This window comes from Chinchilla lanigera, unplaced genomic scaffold (assembly GCF_000276665.1).
Source record: "Chinchilla lanigera isolate Chin_1 unplaced genomic scaffold, ChiLan1.0 scaffold00085, whole genome shotgun sequence".
NCBI classification, from domain to species: domain Eukaryota; kingdom Metazoa; phylum Chordata; class Mammalia; order Rodentia; family Chinchillidae; genus Chinchilla; species Chinchilla lanigera.
The window spans coordinates 8,940,948-8,953,121 of NW_004955486.1; the positions used below are offsets into that span (position 1 = coordinate 8,940,948).

The following is a 12,174-nucleotide window of genomic DNA, read 5'->3' on the forward strand; positions in this document are numbered from 1 at the left end:
CGACCTCGCTCGCTTCCCCTTGGCCCCCTCGGCCTCCCACTGTGCACCCCAGCCCCTCTGAACCCCACTGTGAGCCTCCTAGACCTCTCCCAAGCCCCCCTGTGGGTCCCCTACCCCCATCCTTATGCGCCTCCACCCCCTCATCCCTATTGTGGACACTCTCCAGGCCTCCCGCTACCGAAGGCCCCAGTGCCGCTCCCGCGACGCCCAGGGCCCCCAGCGGCGGCCCCCAGTGTCCGCCCAGCAGTGTTGAGAGCGAGCCGTGGGGCGCGCTCATGCGCGCTGTGCGCGCAGATCCGATCTTGGACCGCCTGCCGCTGCCCCCGCTGCCCACCTTCCCCAGCCAGGTGTGTCCGTGGGACTGCAGGGTGGCTGCAGGTGCCCGGGCGGGGCCCTTGGGCCTGGCCTCACGAGCACCTGTTCTGCAGGAACTAGGGCCGGAGCTCCCCGCAGTCGCTGAGGTCTTCACTGTAGGGACCAAGGCCTTTACCTGGACGCCCTTTCCGCCGGCCGGCGGGGGCCCAGGCCTTACTGATAAGCGGTTTCAAGGGGCGGCGGTTCCCCCGGGGTCCCCCGCCCCATCCCTGGAAGGACAGCATGTGTCTGATCTCAGCGGGACCCCCAGACCACTGCAGCAGCTGACAAAGGAGGAGCCCCTGGCCCTGCGGAGCTGCCCCCTGTGCCAGAAGGAGTTCACCCCTGAGTGAGTGCTGGCCCCTGCCCCGGGACCCCAGGCCCATGTCTAAGACCGATGGTGCAGGCTGTGTGGCACACAGAAAGTGGGACCCTCGCCTGGGAGACCCAGCATTCCAGGTAGCTGGTGGTGTGTAGAGTGCCCCACCTGCCCCCAGCCCATGCTGGCCTCCAGAGCCAAGCCAGGCTGGGGTCTCTTCCGGGTCCCACTGAAACAACCACAGGCCTCGGTATCTTCCCGGTGGGTTTGGGGATGAAGTCTTTTTCAACTCCAGGTGCATCTTATGTTTTTGAAGTGAGAGGAGTGGAACCCAGTTTCACTGAGAAATTGAGCCCCGGCTGTCCAGCTGGGGGGTCCTGATTCCTGCTCACTCCTTTCTTAGGGGAGGGGTTACTGGGGTTGGCCCCTGTGCCTTCACACTGAGCTGCATCCATCACCAGCTCATTTGAGACAGGGTCTCACTAAGTCACTAAATTGCCCAGGCCAGGTTTGAACTTTCCTGCCTCAGCCTCCCAGAGTGCTGGGATCCCATAGGTGGGTGTGCGCCAGCACACCTGGCTTTGGCCTTGGTGAAAGAGTCAGTCAGTCGTGGGTGCTGGGTCAGGACAATGTGAACAGGTGACTTACAGAGTTGGCCAAGGGCCACAGGTTCCAGTGTCACCCGGCTGGCTGGCTGGAGAGCATGTGTCCTGTGTGCCAGGTCTAGAAGCTGTGTCAGCCCAGGAAAGTGCAGGGATGGATTCCAAAGTTAGCTGCTGAGGACAGCCGAAAAGAAAAACTAAGCACAGAGCACTCACTCACGGTCCGAGTAGAGGGGGAGAGGCTGGGAGGGCCCAGTGCTCCCGGAGCGGCTCCTGCGGGACTCGTGGCCCTGGATTTGTGCAGGATGAGTGCAGACACGGCCTCCTCTCAGCCTCGAGGCAGCAGGGGAAGCAGGACTGTGGGAGTGGTGGACTCAGAGGGAAGCCGCTGCGGGGTGCTAGAGGGAGGCCCCCTCCTCCCATGCCAGCCCTCCCACCAGCACCCAGTCTTGCACTGTGTATTTCTGGAGCCAGGAAAACCCTGGAAGACAGGGATGGCCGGAGGGAAGAGCCCAGTGCTGGGCTTCGTCAGCAGGCACACGCGGAGAGCTGAGTCCTCCACTGCTTCGGTGCCTTGAGTCGGACCGTGAAGGGGAGAGGACCGTGTGGGGCCAAATTCCCCCGGCATGTCTGTGACATGGGGCCACGGGGGCGCGGACATGGCCCGGCTGCTCAGGGCGGTGTGTGGGTCCAGACCCACTGTGGCCTATTCCTGACGCTAGAAGCCGCTGAATACCAGCCTGTCCACCGGGCTTGGCTGTGCCTGGGGGCAGCTGGAGCTGGTGCCGTGCAGAGATCAGGCTGAATGGAGCCTTTTTATTTTTTTGCAGTAGTGGGGATTGAACCCAGGGCCTTCACACTGAGCTACATCCCAGCCCTTTCTGCTTGTTTATTTTGAGGCAGGGCCTTAACAAGTGGCTCACTTGCAAAGGCTGGGCTGGAACTTTTGATCCTCCTGCTTCAGCCTCCCAGAGTGATAGGATTACAGGTGTGCTCTACCCTGTAGTCTTGCCCTGCAGGGCAGGTTCTGGAGGAAGGTCTGAGGGTCACCAGTCTAGGGACAATGCCTGGACTCCCAGGAGGGATGGACCAAAGCCTTTGCCGCCCGGCAGAGGCATGAGGAGGCGGGCTGCCCAGGGTAGGGATGTGGCCCTTACACCCTGTGGCGGAGAGCACTGAGGTCCCTGACCCGGAGCAGCAGGGTGGGGGATTATCGGGTGAGGTGTCACCTGAAGAAGGGTTGTCCTGGGCCCCTGGTCTGGACTTGGGCTGGGATCATCTCCCTGCTGGCCCTTGCCCCCAGCTGTTCAGCTGGCAGGCGGGCAGTGCCGGCATGTGCAGGGAGGGAGGCATCTTTTGGCTGGCAGGCATGGTGTCCTCAGGACACGTGGTGTCTGATCGGGTGCTGGCTGGTAGTGTGTGATGTGGAACAGGCCAGGTGGCTGCTGGGAGACCTGGGGGCCCAGCTGGAGGAGCTGCAGGGCCTGCTCTGCCCTGATGAGTGTGGTGGACCCTCTGGCCTGCAGAGGGGACTCCAGGCTGGGGTGGCCACACAGACCGGCTGTGGGGGGCATGGAAGGATGCAGAGCAGAGCCCAGGGAGTGGAGCTGGGCGGGGGCTGTGGAGCCAGGGAGGGCGGCAGGAGGTAGCTGTGCTGGCCACTCTAGGTTGCAACCCTGTGGCAGGGGCTGTGACCCCAGCAGGACCCTGACCACCCCGGGGAGGCACAGGTGATGCCCACGGTCCCCTGTGCTCGGCCACTGCTGAGATCAGGCTCGGGCCTCCTCATCCCAGGCCTCTCCTGGGCCCCTCCCGCCCCAGCCCAGTGCTGCCCGCCTATGGTTGAGGTGTGGGGCCTCCCGGGATCACGAGGAGCCCTGAGCCCTGCGGAGTGAATCCCAATAGTGGAGTTTGGTCCTCTTCATTGAGAAGAGTACCCTCCAGGCAGGGCACCATCTTGCGGGAGAAGGGCTGCCTGGTGCCCATTGACATCACACCCGCTGGGCAGTGCCTGCCCTATCTGCACGTCCAGCCCATCCTGGCCAGAAGTCTCGGCCTGCAGCTGGCCATTGGGGGCAGCTGCTGCATGGCTTATGGTGGTACCCAGGTCCCAGGGTTCCCGGGCTCTGCGCTTGCTGTTGGGGTGGAGCCCTGCGCGCTCCCCACGGCAGGGGACACCAGTGTGACCGCCCTGGCTGCTCCCAGGCAGCTTGCCCCACCTCCCAGGGGTTGCGAGGCCGACTAACGCGTCTCCTCATCCCACAGGCTGACCCAGCTGGACGTGGACAGCCACCTCGCACAGTGTCTGGCCGAGAGCACAGAAGACGTGGAGTGGTAGCTGTGGGGACCCAGCGCCCTGCCCAACCCTCTCCCCAAGGCCTGCACATTAAATTGGGTTCTCGCTGGTGAGACCAGGCTGTTGGTTTTTATTTTCTGACATAGGTGTCAGGGTGGAGGCCTGTGATGAAAACAGAAAACAGTGCCCTCCCCTGCGGCAGCAGAGCCCTTTCACCGTCAGTCGGGGCCTCGGCACCCACAGCTGGCCCAGGCGACCTGACACGGTGGTCTTGGGCGGTCCTGCGACTGAACACAGGGCCTTTGCACTGAGCCACATTCCCAACTCCTGTTAGGATATTTTGTTTTGAGACAGGGTCTTGCTGAGGCACTGAGTTGCCCAGACTGGAACTGAACCTGAGGTCTCCTGCCCCGGCCTCCAAAGGTGCTGGGCACTGCCGTGCCTGCTGTAGCCTCTCCTCAACGGGGAATCTCTGGAGGGCCCGGGCTGCGCCTGTCTGCTGTGCTTGCTTCATGCTGCCAGGTGAGTGGAAAACGGTGACTTGTGCTGTTCACCCCAGCTCTGGCGCGAGCTTGGGCCTGGCTCCTTGGCTGTGGCAGCAGTGGGCTGGCCCCAGAGGGGGCAGGCATGGTGCAAAGGCTCAGGACCCCCAGAAACTTGTGCTGTCCTACCGAAGGACGTGCCGGGCCGGGGGCCGAGTGCCTTCCTGTGTGCAGAGCCTGTGTCACCCCAGTCCCATGGGTGGACACCAAAGAGCCCTTGGCGTGTGTCCTGGGTGAAGACGCTATGTGCCGGGGTCACTGTTAGGGTCTCAGGCAGAGCCAGGAGGATGCAGGGGCCTCCCACCCACCTCTAACCCTAAGCCCTCCAGAGACACCTGAGGTCACACTCCCCCTGGTTTTCTTGAATTCCTTAATCCACTGACATGGGAAATTAACCCTCCCAGCCATGTGCGTGTGACCCCCAACTCCACGCCCTGCTGAAAGAGGCCAGACTGGACACAGGAGACAGGGCTGGAGCACACGGCTTTCGGGGCTTTGAGACTGTCGGGGCTGTGCCACACCTCAGCTAGCAGCGGCGGTGACAGCTGGGTGTGTGTGGTGGCGACTGCAGGGGACCTGGACCTCTGAGCTGCTGGTAAAACTGCCCTGAAAAACCAAGTATGAGAGAGTGGCTTTAAAACCCTCTGCTTCCCTGAAACACCTACTTTTAACAAAAATAGTAACCACCTGTGCATTTTTGTGAACGTCTTTAATAGATATGCAAGAGTAGGAAGGGCCTCGGCGTGGAGGGTGAGAACATCCCCCACAGCGGGAGAGCCGGCCGGCCACGGTCCCCTTGTGCCCACAACAGCCGTGAGCACCGCTTTACAACCACGGGGTCGCCAGCGTCAGGAGCCGTGCCCGCAGTCACATGGTTGCGCGGACCCACCACAAAGCTTCAGGCTTTTCCCAAGCACACCCCAGTGTATCTTCCCTTTCTTTAATTTATAAAACAGTGTACTGTGTTTAAAAACCTCCCCTTCTGACGGGCATGATATTCACACATTGGTACCGGAGCAGCCAGGCTGGCAACCACAGTCTGTTTGGCAACAGGGCAGTATTTAAATAAATGCCTCCAAATCTGAGGAACCCAGGGCCATGGCAGCAGTCCGTGGCAAGGGCTCGGAAGGCGGCCACGCGTGGACTCGCTGGGGGCTCTGCTGCATCCCAGCAGCAGTGACAACCCACATGGCCCCACGCTGGCTGTGGGACTCTGTTCTGCGTCTCCCCACTTCAGCCTCTGGCGTGGGTGCTGGTTGAGATGTGTCCAGGACCAGAAGGTAGAGGGACACCCAGGGGTGGGGCGCCCCAAAACCTGTGCGCCGCCATGCAGCCCCAGGAGCATCCAGCACGCAGCTTCTGTCCCAGCACCTTGGCCCAGTGTGGGTCACCAGCGTGTAGCCCAGCCACGAGGAGGCAAGACCTGAGTGTAGAGTGAGCGCCGTCTGCGGATGGCAGGGCCAGTGCCTCTCCTCCTGGTTTACACTTTCCTAACCTAATCTCTGCAGCCCACCAGCCCTGGTGCGGGACCGGCCTCTAGCACATGAGCACAGGCCCCGTCCTCCAGTGCCTGGCACGAGGGCTGGAAGGAGGCCCCTGCCGCACTGGCCTGTGAAAGGTTTGGCTGAGCTCTCCGGAAAGCTGCCATCCCCAGGAGGAGCAGCGCAGGGCCGCGCTTCACGGGACAAGGTGGTTATGGGTGTTCAGGGCATATGGTCAACTTTAAGGCTAGGGGCCATCACACACGTATCTTTTTAAGTTTTCTAATTCTGAGCACTGTATTACTGATAAAAATATTTTCCAAAAATCTAATACAGAACCAAGACATCCTGGAGGCACTGATTCATGTTCTCAGAAATACACTTGTGCACAATCAGTTCTCAATTTTATTTTTCCTTTCATTGCTGTTTTGCTTTTTGGTCACTGATGCTTTGGTGGCGTGTTCCAGACTCTGCGATCCAGTGGTCTCTTGCGGTCCATGGAGGTGGCGGGGCAGTGCCCAGCTTGGGTCGGCCCAGCCGCGGCCTCAGCTCTGCGTGGAAGTGTGCGCTAAGGACTTGCGACGGGAACTTACCGGGACAGGAGCTGTTCTGAGTCTGACAGCCCCTCTTCTCAGCGTGTCCCCGTAGGCACTTGGACTCCCGTGCCCCCCGCCCTGCCGGCCTGCTGTGGGCTCAGCTCTCCTCTGTGCGGCTGTGCCCGGGACTTGGGCAGGTGCCACTTGGAAAAAAGGCATCAGAGGGAGGCTGCGACACCATCGGTACACTTTATTCCTCAGGACATTACACGCTCACTTCCCTGGAGGAGCGGTCAGCGCGCTGAGTTTTGCTTCTGCCGAAACGCGCACCTCTGGCGGCGCGACAGTCTCCCCCAGGGGCAGGGCCACCACGGCCCCGGCCACGTGGCGCGGGCACAAGAAGCCATTCATTCCTCCAGCAGAGCCGGCCTCTGCGGACACAGGTGCGAGAGGCTGCTCTGTCCCTCTGCGTGTCAGCGGCCGCGTCCCTCCCTGGCTGCGTGGAGCCTCGTGCCCGGCCTCGCATGCATATGCTGTGGTTAAGGATAAAGTTACAGGGTCATTCACAGGTGTGTCCACGACAGAGACGCACGCGACCTCACACGGACTCCTCGGTGGAGAGCAGAAGCGGGTTGATGTACTCGAAGCCTTCGAACTCCGACTGGTCGATCCTCTTTATGACATCCCTGGAAGCAGAGGGGACAGTGGTGGCCGTGTGCACATGCCGGCAGGGGCCCCCCACCAGCCCACAGGAGGAAGTCAGGAGAGGCCAGAGCAGGGTACCCGCCCCACCCACGCTGGCGGGGGCCCTCTCCACTTGTCGCCAGGCTGGTCCCGCCCCGAGGGTCCCCAGACTCACTCATCATCTGGGGTCAGCTGCACGGGCTCGCTGGTGAACTGTGTGTCGAAGTTGTCCAGGCCATAGTCGTCTGTGATCTGTGGCTGGAAGGGGGGCAGGGCCTGCTTCTTCTCCAGCTGAGAAAACCAAGACAACAGAGCCGTCAGTGTGGGCTGGGCCGGGCGCAGCTCTCTGTACCTCGAGAGTCACACACAGTGGTGGCAAGGGACAGCCTTCTAGCGCCTTCCAAGGCGACGTGGTTGGGTCAGCTGTGCCAGGGGACAGACAGTTCACTGGTGGGGGGGGCCTGGCACGGGTGCATGTGGCTTCCCACCACGGTCACCTCTGCCACATGGCATCCACTCCGAGTCCCCCATAGGCACTCTGCTGGCCCTGCTGGCCCCAGGAGCCCAGCCCTCTGGAGACGGGGGCTAGAGACCCAGCGGCACCACGGAGAGTGGAAACCCGGGTGCTCATCCTCATGGGACACTGGGGCCCACACCACCCAGGGATGGGGTGTGGGTAACCCCATCCCCTCCCAGCCCCCTGGGGCCCTGGCTGCCCACTCCCCACCTCCTTCCTCAGCCACGACAGTGCACGGGAATGGCCCTTGGGGACAGTCCCACAGCTGTGTCCTCCGTGGGCAGCCCTAAGGCCTAGGCCCTGGGGAACGGACATGTCCAGTCAGCAGGTGTCCATGTGGCTGGGTCCAGCCACGCAACAGGGTGCCACAAGGCCCTGATACCAATCAAGGCACAAAGAGGCCTTGAAGGAGCCACCCAGCCTGGGCAGGGTGGTGGCAGAGCCTGCAAGTGGGCATAGGTCTCCCTGGTAGCAGGAAATGCTGGCCAGTTGGCTGCCCGGCTCTGCTGGTGACCATGTTCCACCAGCCACTGTGTACTACGGGCCATGGAGACTTACCCTGCCTTGGACCCAGGTCTAAGGAGCCCAAGGCCTGGGGAACTCAGCCCTGTGTGCCTGATGGTGGAGCCCAAGTGTGGCAGCTGAAGCAGGGGAGGCCAGGAGAGAGCTGAGATATCAGGCATGGTCGCCACCACTGCCACCGCCACTACCACGGCCAGGTGGAGCATCAGAACCAGAGCGAGGAGGTTGGGTACCTGCCCTCCGAGGGAGAGGATGTACAGCTCGGGCTGCACAGTACTGTGGCCAGCCCTTGGCACAGCAGGGCCCAACGCCTGGCCGCCCTTCCCACCGCCCAGGGCCTTCAGGTGTGGATGGAGCCCTAGAGCAGACAGTGGCTGAGGGCTGCAAGGACGGTGCTGCAGACCGAACCCCCGGAGCAGACCTGCTGTGGCTTGGGTGCTCACGGCAGGGAGAGAGGGGCCGCTGTGCAGGCCCAGGGTCCCAGCATGGACTCAACAAGCTGCCAATTCTTTGTTCCCTCAAAAGAGCGTATTTTACGTTTTGTTTTTTTGTTTTTGTTTTTTTTTCAGTACCGGGAATCGAACTCATGATCTTGCACTTGCCAGGCAGGTGCTGTGCTGCTGAGCTAAATTCCCAGCCCCAAGGGCGTATTTTATGGACTACACTCCAATAACTGCGTTTCTAGAACTGAAATCAGTTTGATTCAGTCTTTCTCTTAAGGAAATAGCCCCAGTCAAACTTGAATGTTGCACTCCTGCCCTGTCAGTGACCAGGGCCTTCCATGGACCAGACCGGGGCTCCTCCCAGGCCCCTCATCCCGCCCGGGCTTACCAGGTCCCAGTCTATGCTGCGGAAAAAGGCGTGCGACTTGATGTCGGAGAAGCCAGTCTGGGGCCGGCAGCCGAGCCTCTCTTTGGGGTCCTGGAGGTCAGACGCACAGACTCAGCCCCCGTCTGCTGCCTCCCACCTCGGAGCCTCCTCCACCCAGAGCGGACGCTCTGCAGTGGCACAAGCCCCAGCCTGGCCCTTTCTCCCCGTCCCCGTGGGCACAGTTCCGTTTGACTTTGTTACATATGAACGGATGCTGAAGGCTGTGGGTTCAGAGCTCCATACTGTAGCCGAACTACAAACCCTCGCACAAACCGAGAGCCATGGCAGCTGTCCACGGACGCGCAGTGACCTCGGCAAGAGTACCTTGTTGAGAAATCCTTTCAAGACATGGGAGGCTTTGACGGATAGGAAGCGGGGGATGCGGATGGGCTTCTCCAGGATCACTGCGGGGCAGAGGGAGACCAGACAGCTCTCAACCGGCTCTCCACCCCATGCTGCGTGCTGGCCACGAGAGGGCGCCCAGGGACAGCACGGGCCCCACCCATATACCCGGGCTTGTTTCTGGTACTGGGATTACTGGACCCAGGGCCTCAGCCCCGCCCTGCTGATCCACAGCCCTTCTTTTTATTTTTTGAGAGTCCCACTAAACTGCTAAGTTGCCCAGCCTGGGCTCCAAGTTGTGATCTTCCCGCCTCAGCCTCCAGAGTGCTGGGATTACAGATGTGTGCCACCATGCCTGGCTCTGCTGGAGACAACTGTGTCTGGACAGGGGCAGTGTCCAGTGACCGGGCCCTGCCAAGAGTCCAGGTTGTCACGGAGTCCTGGGTGTGGCTGACTAGATGGGGCAGACGATCACGCTTTGCAGGTGACGCCCAGAGTCACCCATGGCCACCCCCACCCTGCTTGCAGGGCCCCCTGAGCCTGGGGGACAGGGCACCCCAGGAAGGGGCTGGCGCACCTGCAGCCACGCACCTTGGAACAGGTAGTCCTCCGTGTTCATGTCAGGGTTGTCGGTGATGATGTCGAAGGGGGAGCGCCCAGCCATCATCTCGAACATGAGGACGCCCAGTGCCCACCAGTCCACGCTGAACCCTGGGAACCGCAGGCGCTGTCAGGCTGCCCGCCTGACCATGGACAGGGCACAGCTCCTAGGGGGAGCAGCTCCATGCTCCCCACCGCCACCGCCCCGCAAGTGCAGTCTCTGGGTGTCCAGCCCACGTGTGTGGTGTCCCTGGCTGTCACCTGGCCCCCTGGTGGCATCCCCGACCACAGACGCGCAAACCCAGCTGTTGCTCTGTCCTGCTCAGCTGCACTTGGCAAAGCCCTCCTCTCAGGCAGCCGAATGCTCTCCTGTGATCTCGTCTCTTTTCGCTTAGTCTGTCGGGACACTGTCGCTGCATGCACATGGGGGCTCCCCCGGCCACGGACCTGCTGCTCCACCTTCTCTGGGTGCCCACACGGCTTCCCAGGGGCCCTGCCACCTCCAGGAAAGCGACCCACCCACCAGCCTGTCCCCAACTGTGTTATGGTAAAGAAAAAATGTGCCATCCCCGCAGATGCATTCCGACACACTTCCCGGGGAACGTGAGGTGTGCACGCCTGCTGCAAAAGGCCTGTGTACACAGCACACAGATACACACGGATGCGCACACAGGCCGCTGCGCCCCACTGTGGGTTCCCACCAGGGAGGATGCGGGACGGAAGTGCATGCAGTGTGTGTGGGCCGCATGGCAGACAGGCATTGGGTCCCGACAGAGGCCCTTGTGCTGCCCAAAGTGACCCTGTGTCACCTGCAGCTGCATGGGCAGGGTCCACCAGCTTGGGGTGCGCTGAGTGGGTCCTGTCTGCTCTGTGTCCCCCTTAGGGCTCCGTGACGAGGAGCTCCCAGGGGACACAAGGAGTCTGCATGGGCTCGGATGGGGCCAGGGCCCGTGACGTCGGCTGGACACGGTAGAGGAGTATGGCCACTCGCTGGGGTGCGATGTGGTCAGTGACACCTCTCCTCCTGGCCTTGCCTCGGCCCGAGGGTGGGGCCTCAGGCAGCATCGCCAGGGTGGGGAGGCCCCGCCTACACCATCCCGAACTCACCATACTCCTCTCCCCGCAGAATTTCGGGGGCGATGTAATTCGGGGTTCCACAGAAAGTGCTTGTCGTGTCACCAGGACCCAGGCCTTCCTGTGGGGACAGTTACCTGGGGGTCACCGTGCAGCGGGGTGGGGAGGGCGGGGCGGGGCAGGGGCGGCGCCCAACCTTGCACATGCCGTAGTCCGTCAGCTTGATGTGCCCGTCGGCATCCAGCAGCACGTTGTCCAGCTTCAGGTCCCGGTAGATGATGCCTCTCTCGTGCAGGAAGTTGAGTGCGATGCAGATCTCTGCAGCGTAGAACCTGGGGTCGGGGCAGGTGGGGTCAGCAGTGCAGAGCTGAAGCCGCCTGGACCGCGGCCCATCTCCCGGCCAAGCCCGCACCACCATCCTCTCCCTGGGGGGCCCAGGCGACCAGACACATGGTGCTTGGCACAGGCTGTCCTCAGGGAGCTTGAGCCCCAAGCACACAGGAGCCCTCTGGAGCCGCGAGCACAGCTGCCACGAAAAGGCCAGGAAGTAACTGCCACAAAGGTGGTGGGGCACTGGGCCCTGTGCCTGCCTGGGGGACAGGAACCAGCAGGCGGCGTCCTCGGAGTGACCCCACTCCGCCTGCACCCCAGAGGGGGATAGCAGGGCCTCAGGCGGTGCCCGCACACAGCGTTCCCTCCTGAGCAGAGCCCCAGAAGCGGCCGTGTGCGGGGACAGGTGTGCGGATGGGGGACATGAGGCGCCTCTGGCGTGGGGCGCTGCTCAGGCATTCAGGGAAGGAGGTGCCGACACATGCCACAGCACGGACGAGTCGTGAAGACCCACGGGGAAGGGAAACCAGACAGACACGTGCCTGCCGCACCCACAGGAGGGCCTTGGGGTGCGGGTTCCAGGGACAGTGGGGCGTGTAACAGGGACAGAGTCTCAGTTTAGTTTTTATTATTATTCCTTTGAGACAGCTATGTAGAGCTGGCTGGCCTTGACTTGTGGCAATTCTGCCTCAGCCTCCAAGTGCTAGGATTACATGTGTGTGCCACCATGCCTGGCTTCTGTTTGGTTTTGATTTTGCGGGGACAGGGGTAATACTGGGGATTGAAGCCAGGGCTGCTGTACCACTGAGCTATATCCTGCTCTCTTGATTTTTTTTTGTCTTTTTGAGACAGGGTCTCGCTATGCAGTTCAGACTGGTCTTGAGCTCACTTTGTAGCCCAGGCTGATCTTGAGCTTGCAACGATCCTCCTGCCTCAGCCTCCCGAGTGCTGAGATTACAGGCGTGCGCCACCACACTCAGCCCTCTTGATTTTTTGAGACAGGGTCTCATTCAATATGCCCAGAGTAGGGTTGGATTTGTGACCCTCCTGCCTCAGTCTCCTGAGCACTTGGGATTCCGGTGTGCACCTGCACCCACACCCAGCA

At 61.8% G+C, this 12,174-nt stretch overlaps 2 protein-coding genes across 3 annotated transcripts in view; one reads left to right on the plus strand and one right to left on the minus strand.

The window, feature by feature from the left end:
• Positions 1 to 3,684, plus strand: part of Faap20 (Fanconi anemia core complex associated protein 20) — a gene marked incomplete at its 5' end in the record, with an annotated part of 6,280 nt that extends 2,596 nt beyond the window's left edge. Inside the window, 3 exon segments of the mRNA XM_013504145.1 lie at positions 167 to 347; positions 429 to 703; positions 3,541 to 3,684. Coding sequence (XP_013359599.1) covers positions 167 to 347; positions 429 to 703; positions 3,541 to 3,613 — 529 coding nt within the window.
• Positions 3,685 to 6,631: 2,947 nt separating this feature from the next.
• Positions 6,632 to 12,174, minus strand: part of Prkcz (protein kinase C, zeta) — a gene marked incomplete at its 5' end in the record, with an annotated part of 74,124 nt that continues 68,581 nt past the window's right edge. For both annotated transcript variants that reach the window (XM_005404177.2, XM_013504279.1), the window contains 7 exon segments: positions 6,632 to 6,816; positions 6,990 to 7,105; positions 8,685 to 8,774; positions 9,048 to 9,127; positions 9,657 to 9,776; positions 10,773 to 10,860; positions 10,936 to 11,071. In XM_005404177.2, the coding sequence (XP_005404234.1) occupies positions 6,729 to 6,816; positions 6,990 to 7,105; positions 8,685 to 8,774; positions 9,048 to 9,127; positions 9,657 to 9,776; positions 10,773 to 10,860; positions 10,936 to 11,071 (718 nt within the window). In that variant the 3' untranslated portion in view covers positions 6,632 to 6,728.